This window comes from Chionomys nivalis, chromosome 19 (genome assembly GCF_950005125.1).
Source record: "Chionomys nivalis chromosome 19, mChiNiv1.1, whole genome shotgun sequence".
NCBI classification, from domain to species: domain Eukaryota; kingdom Metazoa; phylum Chordata; class Mammalia; order Rodentia; family Cricetidae; genus Chionomys; species Chionomys nivalis.
The window spans coordinates 29,877,899-29,895,729 of NC_080104.1; the positions used below are offsets into that span (position 1 = coordinate 29,877,899).

Consider the following 17,831-nt stretch of genomic DNA (forward strand, 5'->3'; position numbering starts at 1 on the left):
GAGACCAAAGTCTGTGGCCATGAGCCACTGCAAAAGCAGGTGTGTGCCCCTCTGCTCTCCATTTGTCCTTCAGGCCCCCAGCCCACTTGCAACTTCAGAGGTCAGGAACCAGAAATTCTGCACTCCTAACTCTACCCATAGCTGTCCTTATGCTTCCTGGCTCCTCTAGACACTGCTGGCTGCCAGACACCCTCTTTGTGACATGTGCAACGAGAAGAAAACCATACAGTCAGCCGTGTACTTGGTTCCAGGTTAGTGGCAGTTCCCTGAAGCTGGGGTGGCTGTACAAACCCAGTCCCTTTTCATTATGATTATGTCGTGTTGTTTCTCTAACAATGGAGAACTGTTAATGACACAGAAAGATTGCCTTACCTAGTGAGTGTGAGAAGCCATAAGGACTGAATTCTGTGGCCTAGCGCGGACTGACCCCTCATGGGGCACAGCCAGGCCTGCACACCGTGCAGAGCCCATAGGATTCAGAAGCATGGTCAGTTACTCTTGCACTGCACCTTCTCTAATCCAGAAACCACATTTAATTTCATAAAGAAACTTAAGTAACCTGGCTGCTGATCAGTTGTTGATGTACGTGTGAATTTCCTCTTCCGTGTGCTGGCCCATTCCTCCTGGGGCTGGTACCCTTCTCTGCCCTCAGCTACTCTGTTCTTAGCCTAGGGAAGTGGGCTAAGCTACTGCAGACGGCCAAAGGGAGAAGGAGGAAAGCAAGTGAAAGAGCCACAGATGGCAGTGGGTACCCAGACTCCCTCCTACCCCCTGGAGGATCCAGCTAATTGGCATATGTGAGCTAAGGGGATGGCTGTGGTGGTATTTCTGAGTCCCAGCATCCTCCTCACTGAACTGAAGGACACGGGAGTTTATGTAGAGAGCTACACAAGCCTCTACCTCCTACATTACCCAGGAGGATCCCCTCCACCCAAGCCAACTGAGGACTGAACACACAGCCTCACCCCAACCCGCTGGCAATCTCCTGCCTGGGAGAAGTAGCAGCATATGCCAGTCAGGACATCACCTCTGACAAAACTTACAAGAAAAAAAGAAAACAGAATATGCAACACAAGTCAATCTTTATTGAAAACTGCAGTATTAATACATAACAATTCCTGTTACAATAAACGTGCTTTTAAGGATTTTAAATCTGAGCTCATCTACTCATCAGATTGCATAAAAAATTAAAACAGTATGAATTTACATTTAGTTGAACTGGCTCGGGATGGACAGTCTGTCCATTCCTATTGTATTGACACATAAGTTCAATGAAGAGGCAAGGGATGCCTTTAACACTGGAAGACAATGCTGACTTAAGCATAAAAAAAGTACCAAGAAAACAGTGTAAAAAAGATTATTTAAAAATAAAAGTTTAAAAAAAGAAGAACCTTTTCTGTTCAGTCACAGCCTATCAGGCTCCTTGGGGCCTCCAGCTGCCACAATAACCCTTCTGGGAGCCAGTCCCCAGTGTGACCTAACTGGTCTATTATACTGCCCACAGTCTGCACCAGACCCACCCACAGCCCTTCCCTGGGAGCTGCCTGTTATGCCAATCAGGTCCTCGCATCTCATGTACAACTACGGCAGTTCCTAGACCAAAAAGCTGCTGCCTCCCATCCCATAATTCTAGTAAGATTTATTCCACAGGTTTTCTGTTCTTCAAATGAAGAGGGGTAGGGGGAAAGGAATCCTCTAAGATATGGGGAATAATTTTAACTGTTCCTATGAAACCATATTATTCTTTCTGGGAATCAGTCCATCAAACGTCGAAGACTGGGCAGGAGAAGTAATTCAAGAACTATGCAAACCTGGGAGGTGCGCTAGACGTGAGTAAGCTCCACACTCCACTGTTCAGCCAGCTGCCCTCTAGCAACCTTCAGAAAGCACCAGAGAAAAGGACCAGCAGCTGTAACTGCCACTGCACCCTAGGAGGTCCTGTGCCATCCAGCAGTGCCAGGTACACAACTACAGACGTCAGCTGCCGAATGAGAGGTGGTCCCACAAGTAATACTGTACTCCAATATTCAGAAAGGAGAGCTGAGGAAATCTGAAGCAGTGCCAGTGTTTAAGGTTTATGCCTGCCAGCCTCTCTCAACCACAGGCACACTCACTCACTAAGGCCCAAGTCGGAAGCCAGTGAGCTCAAAGATCCCCAATGAGATTCCCCTCACTCTAGCATATCCCCAAAGAAACATCCACTACCCCTCCTGTTAGAAACACCACCTCCGCAAAACACTCAATAGCTGCTCCCCAGAATGCTAACTGGTCAGCCAACAGCCACTCAATGATTCTTCCAAGGAAGACCACAAGACAGGAGACAAAAGTTCTGGAAGAGCACTCCTTCCAGCCCAATCCTGACGGTGGCCTTACTTCTCAGGGAGCTCGCAGGTTCTTTAAAAACCCAACAGCGCTACTGAGCTTTAAACTACAAATAGCAGCAGAGGAAGAAAGCTCCCTAGCCTCAGGGGAGGCAGCAGAGAATAAACTTTAAAAATTAAGAAAAAACCCAAGCAACGATGTCCATGTTCACAGAATCAGGCCCTTTGCCTGCCTGCCTTACTTTCTAAAAGAATTTAGCTGAAGGACTCTAGTTGGGAATGTTACACACATAAAAAGCACACTTTCTTGGAATGTTCCTCAGTGTTTTGGGGATACCTATGCAGCTGTGTAATAGAATACTGGCCCGAGTTCTAGTCCTAAACTTTAGACTGACTGCTGTTGAACACCACCTGTGACAGTCTGTTACTATCTGTATGCCCAGATTTTCACCTGACAGATCTGTCCCCAGCAGATTCCACAGGTGATGGCCTGATGGTTTCACAACAGAAAAGGCTTCCACACAGATGAGCTGGATAATACGCAAGTGTCTGATAGTCACTCAATTCAATTTGAAAGAAAAAGAATGGTCTGTTACCAGTTACAGGGCAAGTGTGTGAAGCTGAGGGATCAGCAGGAGGGGATAACATCCCACTATTCTTTCTCCTGAGAACTCGGGGCCTGTGGAAACACACACTGTGTGCAGCTGCGAGCAGACCCAAGGACTTGCTAACTTCCTGCTGTAGGCAAACAACCCTACCCTTCACAGGCAGAGAGACAGGTATGTTGGGATGGGTGAGGGAACCTTTTAAAACACATGCGAAAATCACGGGTACATTTGTTCCACTATCTATGATCATTCACTTGGGAAAACCACCCTCTCTCTGTTGGGTCCAGGGAAACCTTGGAACCAGCAACACTGCAAACTATCCACCGCACAGATGGAAATCCCAACATGAAGTACAGATACAAGCTGTGTGTCTACAGCAAATGTTTCTATCTCTGTGCACTGTGTGCATTCTTACTCTACACACATGCGCGCGCACACACACACTCACCCCCCACACACGGTTAGGTGCTCATGAGGCAATTAAACATATTCATCCATAAACATTCTATGTCCATGGATATTAGGAATGAGAACTCTTGTGTTTATACTGATCCATGCAGAAATTTTCCACAACTTCTTATAAAATAAAATGCTAGAAACAAATTATGGAAGAGCACGACTATAAAAATAAGGTTTCCAAAGGCTCAATGTTCGGATGACCCACCCTCTAGTCAAGTTGATTGCTAATGAGGCAACCTCCTCCACACCAACTTGGAAGCCCTGACCTTGCTGCCAGAGACAAGCACCCCTTCCAACCAAAGCCCAAGCACTTCAACGGGGGAACAAAACACATCCCCACTTGACGGCCCCCAGAAAGGTCCTGCCCTTCTGACCCACACTGAACAGAAACACTCTCACAGATTCAAGCTGGGCATATACAGGTAAAAAGAACCTTCTTGATATTTTATGTACATACTCAGATTACACACTCAAAATCTTTCCCACAACACATCTGGATAGGCAAGTATAGTCCAAAACTGTCTGGCCCTTTCCACTCTCCACATCTGCTTGGTTCTGAGTGCTGTCAGAAAAAGGTGGCAAAATAGGCTCACAGGACATTTATACAGACTTTCAAGGCCTCACCCCAGCTAGACACAAAAGGACAGGTCGTCATCAGGTAAATGACCCCGGGACAAGCTACATTACTTCTACATTTTTAGACATAATCTCAGCCCTGCTTCTCTACAAGAAACATGGGAACTAACTTAAAATACACTTATTCCCTTTTAACCAGTCTTAAATATACACCACTCCCCACAGCACACAACTGACATCTCTGCCCTTCTTTGTGGGTGAATACAGCTGTGCTTGTGTGTTTTTAGCGGACTCAATTATTTCTCAGGGGGAAAGAAAGGGACGATTCCCTAAGCGAAATAAAGCAAAAGACAATACCACCTCAGTGTGGCCGCTCCTCTTTGACATCCTCCTTCCTGGGAAGACAGTTTAGTTCTACACTGGACTTTCCCAACAGATACACAGAACATATCCTGTAAGATGCACAATGGAAATTCAGATGGCAGAGACACTGCTCTCCTGACACACAGACCACTCTTCATCCCAGCTCTACTGGCTCCCAGCTCTCGTATTTCCTGGTGGGCTTCAGTACATCCCTGCTTCTCAGACCGTACTTGAGCTGAAATGAAGGAGAGGACCCTACTATACCTGCTGCTGCTCTGGAGCCACCACAGACTCACTCTCTCCCAGTCCCTGCAGCTCCCTCCAGGTGCGTCAGTGCCAAAAACTACAAGTCTGTGTCCCTACCTGGCAACCCTCATCACCCCAAGAATCCCCTTCAGTACTCTAGGTGCTTCTTGAGGACATTCACTTGCACACATGTAACTTGGAGACTCAGCATACATGACAACAGTGCATGAGTGGCACAGGCTGTAGAACACAGTCCAGTCCTTTGGATTCTGCATGTGATGGTTTTGCATCAGCCACTGCAGGTAGATTGAGCAAGCTTTTTGTGTTTGTTTTTATAAACATGCATTCAACTAGATATGATTCAGAATAGAGCAATACTCCCTTTTTATCATTACAGTTAGCTAAAAAATTTGCCAGGCAGTCCACAAAACAGGATTTGCTTTAAAACCAACCCAGAGTTAGTTGGAGACTAGCGAGCTGGGACCTGCTGGGCTGGGATGCAGTCGTGTTTAGCTAAGTGTCGAGAGCATTAAGAAGAAAGTCCTGGTTGGAGGCACAAGGCCTGCAGCACCAGCTGTGGAACCCAATGAAGTGACTGCACAGCTCCATCCTCAAATCTGGGAAAGAATGACAAACAGTCATACAGGTTCTTGGCACCTCTGCCTCAAAAACTCCAGAGGACAGCAGTAGCCACAACTGCTGCACTTGTTCCCCATACCAGAGATACCCTGTGCCCCATGCCCCTATTGTAACTGGAACCCTACAAACTGCAGCAAGCAGAAGGGTGAAACATGCCCATTAAAGAAGCAGCAAGATGCAGTGTGAAAATTTTAACACTCAATGGCCTCCTTTCTTCCTCTACTTTGGGACATCTCCATAAGAATAAAAACAAAGTTCTGCACTGTCCCCATGTAAAGAGCAGGTGCACCTTTCTCTTAGTGCTTAGCAAGAGGAAATCTCAATAGAAGAACAGGAGCTGCTTCCACCAGGCTGGCCTGTAGGCATGTTTGTGTGGCATTTTCTCGACTGCTAATTAATGAGGTACGGTCTAGAGGTGTGATCCCTGGGCAGGTGGACTAGGAAATATAAGAAAGGTAGCTGAGCTCTGGAGGGAGCAAGCCAATCAGCAATCAACTTCCATGGTCTGTGCTTCATTTCCTGCCTTAGATTCCCCTTATGGTGGACTAACCCTTCCCTTCCCCAAGCTGGTTTAAATTAGTTTTATCAGCGAAGCAAACTGGAACAGTGCTAAGTCTCTGAGGTCAGCTTCCCACTTCCTCAGGGAAATGCACTTCACCAGGCCCTGCTCAGCCAGCATACCTGACAAGTACTTACATTAATTTGCAGGGTAATCACCACTGAGGGGGCACATAGCTGTAGGTGGGTGTTCCTGGGGCTCGGTATGTGGGGACAGTGACTGGGTGAGGGGCGACAGGAGTTGGAGAATGAGCAGTCAACAGAGTACCTGGAAGAAAGGGAAACACTTCATACAAAAGGCACGTGTGACCTCTCCAGAGAGCAGATCTTCACCATGTGGCCTCTGAAAAAGCACATGACCTGAATTCCTTGTGAAGAGATATACAAGGGAAGAGGAAACGGTCTTGATCCAGGGGTCAAAACTCTGAACAGACTATCCCGAAGTGCTGAAAGGTATTATAACCACAGCAGTCTGTGGTCATAATATGCTTGTCACTCCCCTTCAGGTCATACACACTAATTCTGCCAGATGACATGGCTATAAAATGAGAAAGGGAGTATTACTGCCCATAAAAAGGAAGGAAATCCGACATGTGAGTACCCGAAGTGAACTCTGAGATTACTGTGCTCAGTGAAAAAGCCGGCGAGGAAAGAACAGCACATGTTCCCACTTACATGAGGTTCTGAAGCTGTCAGATTCAGAGACAGAACATAGACCAGTGGAAGGAAAAAGAGTGTTTAATGGGTAGAGGGTTTTAGATTTGCAGGGTGAACATTCTGGAGACCTGTTTCACGGCAGCGTGGGTATACTTAACACAGAGCTGTATATTGGAGGGAGGGAGAGAAGGGGAAGAGAGAGGAAGAGAGACAAAAACAGCACACACGAGAGGAGATGAGGAGGAGAAAGCGACAAAGAGCGTGAACACACAGGCACGAGGCAGTCCTATATCCCACAAGCATGTACACTCAGCAATGGCCTGCATGACGGAGGTTAAACCCTCAGGCGGCAGCAGTCTATGCTAGTCTTCATTTTAGCAACAAACTCGGACACATCAAATGGAGATTCTAAGCAGAAATAAACAGAATCTCACGGATCTAAGTATGACAATGATTTCCTTATGTTGAAGTCCAGGAAAATTTTCTAAAGAATGGCTTGAAGCTAGGTGGTGTACACCTCTAACCCCAGCACTTGGGAGACAGAGTCAGGTGAATCTCTGTGAGCTTGAGCCCAGAGAGGTCTACAGAGTGAATGCCAGGACAGGCTCCAAAGCTATACACAGAAACCCTGTCTCGAGAAACAAAACAAAGAACAGCTTGACTTTTTTCTTCTTCTTAAATCCCAGTCATAGGGAACAAATGACCATGCATGGAAAAGCTTAAAGGCAGCAACATATACCGAAGGGTCAAGAAGTGAAATCATCCTTAGGCCTTCCTTCCAATCCCATGCTTCCATTTTCCTGATTCAATGCATAAATGGCACAGGGTTTCTGCAAGCAGCTATTCCCTCTAGCAACACAAAACCAGCTTTTTTGAACACTTCCTCATTATTGCAGCCTGACAACAGAAATAGCTGGCCCGTCTGGAACACAAAGTATCTACCCCACTGTTCACACTTTAGCTGCTCATGGGTAAATGAGGGCTACCTGACACTCCTCGTTCCTACTGCCAGATGGCCACCTCGCTCACTAACAAAGCATACTGTTGAGTTATGCTCCACAGTAGAGGCTATTTGACTCATGGCCTGTTCCTCAAAGGAGAGAGAAAAGAGGGGAGGGGGCAGTCTTCCCACACAGTTGAAGCCACAAGACTCTAATGCCAAGGGTCAGAACTTCATGGATTCTCCCCACTTCAGTCAACTCTTATGCTGCTACAGAGAACACATACTAAGAACTAGGACTCACCTGCTGACATGGCCATTGTGGTCCCAGCAACCATGCCCATGGTGACCCCGCTGCCTCTAGGAGGAGGGATGGGAGCAGGGTAGACAGTTGCTGGCATGCCATTGGGCTGCACCACCGTGGTGTGGTGAATGACGTGAGGGGGTGCTGCATACAGAGGCTGTGTATAGTACGTGCCTTGCTGTGGGGAAAACAGAGACAACTGCCAGAGGGTCCCAGAGCTGTAGGGATATGATGGAACCAACCCTCCCTAAAGTGTAGGGCATGCCCAAGCATACCTGGGCATACGGGCTCTGCTGGGGGTAGGCACTTCTCACTGGGTACACGGCCGTCTGGTAGGGATTGGGGGAGGAGGAGTATGGTGGCACAGCTCCGCTGGTTGGGGAACAGGATACTTTATAAGGTGTACCAGGAGTGTAGCCTGAAAGAAAGAAGTAAAAAGCCTGAGTTAACCCAGCCAATGCCAAACAAGGACAACTATGCAGAGAGGAGCCAGGGCTACCACCAATCATGAACACAATGAAAATCTGTTGCCACTGAAGCCTTGCCTCTCTCCTTTAGTAAGACCTGGGCATCTTGGCTCTCTGTTTAAGTATGTATGTATAGTGGTGAGTATATATGCGCAGAAGAACCTGTCCTGTCTTGCTGGAATAAAAACTGCTATGGCCTCCTCAGTTTAACTTGGGATAATGGCACACACATTTATTCATCCTGCAATTAAGGCACAGAAGTCTATCTTAGGGAATTAAGCAAGTATACACAAAAATTTTACTATAAGCAAGCTTATCTCTAAGTTGTTCGTTACAGCAAAACTAAAAAAACCAACCAAACACTAAAGCCTGACAAAGCACTGTAGTATAAAGATCTGAGTCAAGGGGAGTAGGCTGAGTTGCATCATCCTCACCAAAGATAAAATGAAAATAACAATAAAGCAGAGTATGAAACAGAAGACATGAGAAGATGTTGAGGAAATGGTTCAGCTGCTAAGAGCACAAACTGCTATTCTTGAGGACCCAAGTTCAGTTCCCAGTACCCACAATGGATCACTTAAAACCACCTTTAACTCTAGCTCCACAAGTTCCAACCCCCTCTTTTGCCCTCCAGGGTACTGACTTACACGCAAAAACCCACACACAAACACACACATAACCAAATAATTTTTAAAAGGAAAAGAAATACAACATATAAAGCTACGTGACAAAAGGGGAAGAGAAGATGGGATCTTTCAGGCCTGTGAGGCTACTTCCAGAATCTGTACTCTCGGGTGGCAGGAAGGTGAATACATACCCTGACTCTACCCACTAAAGTATCTCATCAGAGCTGGGAGCTGCAGACTACAAGATGCATTCAGAAGCTGAGGAAGGGCTCCAGAAGGGCAGACTAACCAGTGACTGGGGGAAAGCAGAGTTCAGACACCTGCCATTGGCCAACAGTCATTCTCTGGAACATCCAATGGGAACCAATTGCTGATACACAGGACAAACTCCAAGATAACTGTATGTACTGAAAGCCAGATGAATACATGCTGCAAATTGCTAACAGGAAACTCTAGGAAGAATCCAGTGATTGAAAACTTCAAGGCAGTGGCCAGGGCAGGAAAATGAGAATTTCCTGACTTGCTGGAACAGAAACTGTTATGGCCTGCCTCCCTTGGCTCAACTTGGCATTAACAGCACATACACTTCTTCATCCTGCAATTAAGGTTCTTTCAAAAGAATCAAGCACAGACTGTGGTGGCAGAGTGCAACCATCCAAATACAGCAAACATCACACTGCACTCTGAAGACAGCTTCCTATTCTCATCAACTCTATCCGGCAATGAATGTGTTCTGAAGAGGCCATAATGGCCTTCACATTCTTGTTGGTGCAAACTTGTGGCACAGGGCACTCAGCTGTCCACAGAGCATCAGAACTGCAAACTCAAGGTACAGACACGTCTCTGAGACGCAAGCAACACACCCCCCCTAGGGGCCACAACAGAACTTGGAAAACATGTTCACCAGCCTACACATAAATCCTCATCAACAGGAAACTGCGATCTAGGCATATAACACTACTTATCAATCACTAAAAAAAACTTACAAATGAAGCACAAACCTCACTGGATTTTCAAAGCCAGACACAGAACACATAACAAATAATCATGTACATATCTAACAACCACCTAATCCACCTTGAAAGCAACAGACTGGCATATGTATTTTAAAATTTCAAAGTTTTAAATATCTGGAAGGAATCAGGAAGGGGAGAGGAAAGGAAAGCCCTTCCAGTATAATGAAAGTGTCCCAAATTTTCTTTGGGTGATGGCTCCACAGTACCAAAGTACAATTGTGAAAATTCATGTCAATACACACTAAATATGTGACTATTTGTACACAAATTGTGTCTCAATTTTAAAAGAATGAACTGAGTATAACAATTTTAATTTGAAATTTTAATGTTTTAATTATATTATTAGTAGAAAGAATTAATGACTTCTACAATATCTACAAATTTTAAATATATCAGCTTTCAATATTGGTAATTTGCCAAGAGAGTCAAATATACAACTTTTCCATTAGGATTTATAAAGCAAGTGAATAGGCAAGAGCATATAAAGAGACTATCATAGCTTAGATCTTAAGAATTCCCAAAAGGCCCATGTGGTAAAGGCTGGTGTGGCGGTGTGGTAGTACAAGAGGTAGCTGCTGCTTTAAGACAGCCTAGCTGTGAGAAGTCTTTAGGTCACTAGGGGTATGCTCTCCAAGTGGGCTGTGGGACACATCTGTAGGTGAGTGCTGTTGATTCATGACGGTATACGCAGTTTTAAGTATGTTCAACTTTATTATATGCCAATTATACCACAACAAATTTGTAAACCGTTTTTAAGTTAGGGAAAACCAATTTAAGATCCCTCCAGTTCTGGGTTCAGTGACACTGCAGGAAGAGCCCCAACTTCTCCCAAGAAAATTGCTCATCATGAAAAGAGTAAACATTTGCCACTAGGCCAAGTCATGGGAGCAGGACAGCATCTAGCTGTCTGCCACAGACAGTGAGCCAGGTCCTACGGTAGACGACCAAGAAGGATGCAACCCTCTACAAGAGGAACTTGACTTTTAGGAGGAAACATGGGAAGTAGAACACTCACAGTAAGGTGTATGCAGGAGGAGAGGGACACCAACAGAGTGCGGAGCAAGGCTGACACAAAAGAAACAGCGGGGATCTGGACAGGGTTTGGGCCCCTCCCTATCAAACCAGTCCTTCACCTATAACAAGCACAATCGTGCCAGAGGGAACAATCACCTCACAGGTGACCCCACTCCGCTGTTACAATCCAGCTTCTGCCCCATCATCTCCATGAACTTCAACTGCGCTATCTTGCCAGGACTTCAAGTGTGCAAGCTCTGCACTCTGAAAGCGGAGGTAGGAGACAACGGAGCTGAGGCCAGCGTGGGTGTCTACTCAAAACCAAACTACCAAAGGGGAGGGAGATTTGCCAAGCAATCACCAGCCACGTGAGGGAAATAGCAACACTCAAAAGGCTCAAATGTGACGCACTTTGAGAACAGATGCTGAATGTTAATCTGGAACCACATTCAGAACTTGTAGTTTTCACAAGGCTTTAAAAAAACAAAACAAAACAGGGCCCACTTTCTACATCGCACAATAAAAAACCAAAAATAATCACAATAATGATGACTAATTTAGGTATGATAATATCATTACACATGCTGTTGGAGATATTTCTAAAAATCATCAACATGATGTATGAGAGTTGCTTCAAAATAATCAGGAAAAGTGATAGATGAAATACCAACTTGGAGCTGTGGCAATCAAAGCCAAGTGACAAGGAAGTGGGAACTACATTCTCACAAGCTTGGGTATACACCTGAAATTGTTCCTAGAAAGGAGTAATAGTACCTGTAGACTCTCAGCATTCAGGAAGCTGAGGCAGGAGGATGGAAAATTCAAGATCGTCCTAAGCTATATACAGTTTGACCCCAATTAAACACATACAGTATAGGCTGGAGAGAATGCTCAGATTAAGAGCTCTGGCTAATCTTACAGAGGACCTGGGTTTAGTTTCCAGCACTCACACAGCAGCTCACAAATATCTCTAACTCCAGATCGAGGGGATTTGGCACATTCTTTTGGCCTCCTCTAGCACTGGGCACACATATGGTGCACACACAGACATGCAGGCAAACACTCATACACATGAGTGTTTTAAATCTTAAAGGCAAACAAACAAACAAACAAAACACAAAGGGCCAAGAACATAGCTCAGATAGAGCACTTGCCTAACATGTGCAAGACCCTGGGTTCAATCTCCAGCACTGCAAACAAAAACAAACAAAAAAATCATTTTTAAAAAAAAGACAAAGTATTGTTTAAGGTTAGGCAAGCTGTTACAGATTTAAATGAGGCAAAAGATATAAATTCAACTTTGGAAACAGATTTAATATATAGCATTAAGAAGAATCTCATTCCAGATATCCAAGAATATTGGCCACTTCTCAGTGAGATGCCTTCACAATTCTAGGGGCAATGGTTCTTAACCCATAAGTCACTATCCAGAGAACTATTACGAGGTGATAGAGGTACAGAAAATGTTTTACCGGGGATGGAGGGGAGCTCTCTAAAACATGACCCCCTCATAATCTCTTGGGAAGCTACTAAAGGAAATATTCCACAAAAGTAGGAACTAAAAAGAAGTAAGGACTGAGCAAATGTGAGGCAGAAGGGTTTCTGCAGAAGAGTACTCCAGATTAGGACCCAGGCTAGGCCAGGAGTGAGGCCTTCCAAAGGAGCTCCAAGAAAGCAGAGTAGTGGGATACCTCATGGGCCAGAAACATCACCAAGAGGTCCTGACAGAGATCTCAAGAGTTCTATTGAGCCTCGAGAGGTTCCACAAAGGACAAAGTAGACACAGAGGAAGAAGAACCGCATATCCATGGCATGACCACAATAAGGACAGGGCAGGCAAGTAAGTAAAAGAGCAGCTAGATCCTTGTCACCCAAAGAGACAAGTCAACAAAAACAAAACAGTAACACCGACAGCCAAGCCAACACCCTGGGAACACAGGAAGAGCCACAACAAAGGACAGCAGTAGAGTCCAATGGCGTCAGGACAGACAGGCATTCAAACACAGTGGTAGCAAACTCACTCACTTTTTCCTTCCTGAGACAGTGTCACATAGCCCAGGAAGACCTTGAATTTACTATATAGCAGAACATTATCTTAAATTTCCTATCCTCCTGCCTGAGGTCCACTGAGCCACCACTGTGAATTTGGTAGTGGGGACTGTGCACACTCTATCAACTAAGCTGCACCCCTAGCCCCTTGTGTTAATTTCAAAAAGCTTTCTGAAAGTGTAAGCATCCTAAGATTCTGTGCATACATACCTTTAAGAGAGAAAGACTTCTGTAACTCCAAAGTCTATTAACACTCTAATGCTATTTCCTTTTGCTTATTATTTAAACAAACTTGGATCTCACTTCAAAGACTTATGAATTTTTAAAGAAAGCCAGATGGTGGTGTACGCCTTTAATCCCAACACTCAGGAAGCAGAGCCTATATTGTATTTTCACTTACTCTTAAGTATCTTTCATAAACAAGTGTCAAAACCAGATAAGCACTGTAATAACCAGCTTAATGAAACGGTTACTTGCTGTAAGATGCATTGGTTTGTACCTGTGTTTGCCTGATTAATTACTGCCTTAGTGTACCATGAGGAAGAGGCAGAAGCAAGGCACAGACAGAGGGAGGATCCTGTGAATCTGAGACTAGCCTGTTTTACAGAGTAAGTTCTAGACTATTCAGGGCTACATAGTAAGCTCTATCAGTAACATTTTCCTGAGGCTTTCAGATCACTGATGCACCGGAGCCATTCAGTGGGACCAGGACCAAGAAGACTGAAACTACTAAGTGTCTGGTCTGCCCAAAGTCTAATCATGTTCTTCCCACAATACAGCCTAAGTTCCACCAGGGATGAAGTCACAGTTTCCAGGGTCACCACCAGGAGTTAAGCCTTTACCAGCTCAGTTCCTAAGGAGATTACAAGCATGGAAAACCCACTCCAGATTTATCTGTCTGCAGCCCAAGTTTATTCAAAACAAATGGATCTCCTCTACTTCCAGACCATGTAACGGAATATATCACCAAAAGCTACCACAAATCCAAAGCTTCTCAGACTCCTGTGACATACACATGGACTAAGAAAAAGGATTTGAGAGGATGGCTCAGGGGTTAAGAGCACTCACTGCTCCTGCACAAAATCCAGGTTCGCCCCCAGCACCCACTAGGCAGCTCACAACCACCTGTAACTCCAGTTTCAGGGGCTCTGATGCCCTTTTCTGGCCTCTGTGGGCACCAAACATGCACATGGTACATAGACACACATTCATACACATACAAAATAAAATAAAAACAAATCTTTTAAAAAGTAAAAAGGATCAGAGCAATGCAAAGGTGCTCAGGAAATCCTGCAGACCCACCGCCTCTATGCTAGAGCAGATCAAGAGAGCAGCAGAACTCTTAGAAACTTCCTTTCTCATTGTGTCTACAGTGATGACCTAGCCTGGATCCTCGGAAGAGGGAGATGACATTTCAAGAACCCATAAAAGAGGAGCACATAGTTCTGATTTACATCAGGAGCCAACAGCACAGTGGGATACCAAGGCCTTCAAAGTTTCCCCTACCTTCACCAATTTCACATAAAAACCTTTATCCCAAGTCTTTTGATAACAAAAGCACACAAAATCTGGCACAACTACGTCATGAGACTGACAGCAAAGGGCCTGGCACTCTTCAACAGCGGCTTCCAAGACAGCGGCCTGGGCCACCGTAACTCCACATGAGAACAGTCTTAAAAAGGAGAAGTGAGAGAAGGTGGTTTGCACTGTCCCACAGATACCCCTGCTTTTGGCAAGAACATCTGCACTGGCCTCAACAAACCCGAGACTTAGGAAAATTACAAAACTCAGAGGAAAGATTTTAGTCCTTCTCACATAGGCTAGCACGCTAGGAAGAAACTGGTGTTAAGTAATCAAGTACAAATGGTGTGCTACAGCACGAGTGCAAGAAGCACTAACCCACAAAAGTGCACTAACCTAGTGCTACACACATGTAACTCCAAATGAACTAAAGCCCTAAATGTACCAGCTAAAACAGCTAGAAGAAAAAGCAAGAAATCATCATTTTGGGCAGGTTTTCGGGATACTAGAAATGTAACCCAAAGAACAGAATAATAACCTCAACAAATTTTTAAAACTGTTCTGTGAAAGATACCCAGAAGGGAGAAAAACTAGGAGAAAAAAACCTCTAAAATCATGAATCTGATAAATAAAATAATTCTTAAAAACCCAGCAATAGAACAAACTCAGTCTCTAAGCAGGTGAGGAGTAGATCTCACTTCTAGCTACTCAGGAGGCTGGGGCCCAGGAGTTCAAGACACCCTGAGTGGAAAGAGACACACACTGGAGGGATGGCTCAGTGATTAAAAATGCATACTGCTTTCACACAAGACCTGGGTTCAGTTCCCAGCACCCATATTGGGTAGCTCACAACTGCCCCTTAACTCCTGACCTAGGGGATCTGACGTTCTCTCTGGCTTCTGGGGCACCTGTACTGCTACGGAGGGAAAAAAAAAAAAAAAAAAAAAAAAAAAAAAAACTCACACAGGAACACACACAAAGTAAAAATAAATGAAAATCATTTTACAAAGAAAACAAAGAGTGGGGTGGAAAGATGTCTAAGCATTTAAGAGCACGAGCACTTGCTACTCTTGCAGTGGACCCAGGTTCAGTTTTCAGCATGTACATGGTGGCTCACACCACCTATAACTCCAGTTTCAAGGAAACCAACACTCTTCTGGCCTCTGTAGGTACTTAACATGCACGTGGTGCACATACTCAATGCTCATACAGAAAAAATAAAAACAAGGGGCTGGAGAGATGGCTCAGAGTTAAGAGCACTGATTGCTCTTCCAGAGATCCTGAGATGAACTCCCAGTAACCACACAGGGGTGGTTCACAACCATCTATAGTAGGATCTGGTGCCCTCTTCTGGCCTGCAGGCATACATGTATGCAGAACACTGTAAACACAAATAAATAAAATCTCTTAAGAAAAAAGAAAAGAAGAACAAATATTCAAACAAAGTCTGAAAAATAAAATTACTGCCTTAAAAAACAAACTCAGTAACTGGCATAGTGTTAAAGAAGGACATAACCGCCTTCCCTTTGGAGGGTGCTAGCAGGGACTGAACCCAGGTTCTTGCAAAAGCTGGCAATTGTGCATCACTGATTTTATCTAAAGCTCATTCTACTTTTGTAAACTAAACATTTGTTTTTAATTATGTATGCTGTGTCTGCACCCATATGTGCAGGTTAGTGTCATATCCCCTGGAGCTGCAGTTACAGGTAGCTGTGAGCTGCCTCACATGGGTGCTAGGGCCTAAGATTTGCATGGTAACAACTTCTCTCCACCACTGAACCGTCTCTCCACCTCCAGTCCTTCATTCACTTTTTATCTGAAACTGAGTCTCTCAAAGTTCTGCAGGCTAGCTTTGAACTTACTCTAGCCCAGGCAGACTTTGAACTTATGATCCTCCTGCATCAGTCTCCAGAGAATCTGGTAGACCAGGCCCAGAAGCATAACTCTTTACCAAAGAGTCAAATGGTAAATTAACATATGAAAAGATGATCAATGTTTGTCCCAGCAGTTCAAAATAAAACTGCGACTGTAAATAATTAGATACCTACTAGTACAGTTAGGATAGAAGACTGATCATACCAAAGCTGCAAACAGTACAGAGGACTAGAACTAAGAAATATACAACCGAGGGGAAGGTAGATAGTGGTCACTATGGAAGACTGTTTTGGCAGTTTCTTACCTGCCCTAAGAATCAGCTACTCCATCCCTTTGTATTTACTCAGCAAAAACTGAAAGCATATATCCAAACTTATGCTAAAAACACACAAAAAATTTCGCTTGCAAAATAAATTTTTTTTTTTTTTTTTTGGTTTTTCAAGACAAGGTTTCTCTGTGGTTTTGGAGCCTGTCCTGGAACTAGCTCTTGTAGACCAGGCTGGTCTCGAACTCACAGAGATCCGCCTGCCTCTGCCTCCCGAGTGCTGGGATTAAAGGCGTGCGCCACCACCGCCCGGCGCAAAATAAATTTTAAATGCAAATTAAATGCCATTAGCTAACCAACAGATAAGCAAGTGATGTTTCCCACACAATGGGCACAACCTAACGGTGGAAGGGAGGAAATCTGTAACAGGTACCACAACAGGAAAGTCCAAGTAAAAGATGCCAGTCCCAAAATGACCAAGTGCATTCTTATGTGATTCTATTTACACAAAAAATTTAGAAAACACAACTCATCTATAGCAAGAGAAAACACATCTATGATTCTTTAGCGCCCAGTAAAGTTGAAATGGACAAAACAAATTTTGTTCAAACAGGTATGTTTGCTCCCAAACATGACAGAGATACATGTCACAGCAGAGATGATGAAGTGCACCCCATAAATATCTGCAGTTTGTTATGTTACAGACACGAGCACTGTCTGAAAGGAAGCTAGAGTGTGCGAAGGCCTTACAAAAAGACAGGGTAGCAGCACGGCTGGCTCCCTGCTGATAATACTGTGGCCTAACCGCTCAAGATGTTTCACAGCAGTCTCAATGACAGGCGCGGGGACCGAGTGTGCGAGAGAGCCAGATGAAAATCACAAGAGGAAAGAAGGAACTTTCTGGAGAGAAAGAGGCCACTGCGGGACAGAACTAGGAGGTTTGAGCAGAGACACTTGTCTTCCAGAGATGGAGGTCATTAACCTTCTTCTGGGCACATTGCCATGTACACTTATACGGCTTAAGTGAGCAGGAACATGAACCTAGGACAAAATGCACTGAAGCAGAAAGAGCAAGTCCAAGTTTTCGTCTGGGTATGAGCTGGGGTATGAGCTGAGAAAGGCAGTCAGGCTGGGCACAGAAGAGATGGGTAAGAGGCAGACGTTATGAGTCCCAAGTAAGGAACTCATAGGAAGGACACTGCTAATTTCTTTTCTACCCAAAGCTGTGTGGAGCAAAGAACTGTCCCAGCAGCCTCACCAGACATCTCAGCTAGGTCAAAGCATGAGCCAACACCCTCAAAGGAACCCCTTATCCCAATAGAAGCTG

General features: G+C 44.7%; 1 protein-coding gene across 4 annotated transcripts in view; it reads right to left on the bottom strand.

The window, feature by feature from the left end:
- Window positions 1–1,065: 1,065 nt before the first annotated feature.
- The window catches only part of Fam168b (family with sequence similarity 168 member B), a 31,699-nt gene continuing 14,933 nt past the window's right edge, over window positions 1,066–17,831 (bottom strand). Inside the window, exons 4-8 of one of the 4 annotated variants that reach the window (XM_057751209.1) lie at window positions 11,949–11,984; window positions 7,947–8,089; window positions 7,672–7,849; window positions 5,909–6,038; window positions 1,066–5,190 (exon numbers count right to left, since the gene is read on the bottom strand). In XM_057751209.1, coding sequence (XP_057607192.1) covers window positions 5,926–6,038; window positions 7,672–7,849; window positions 7,947–8,089; window positions 11,949–11,984 — 470 coding nt within the window. In that variant the 3' untranslated portion in view covers window positions 1,066–5,190; window positions 5,909–5,925. Of the gene's footprint in view, window positions 5,191–5,908; window positions 6,039–7,671; window positions 7,871–7,946; window positions 8,090–11,948; window positions 11,985–17,831 lie in introns of all 4 variants that reach the window. The other 3 variants (XM_057751208.1, XM_057751211.1, XM_057751210.1) reach the window with 3 other exon arrangements.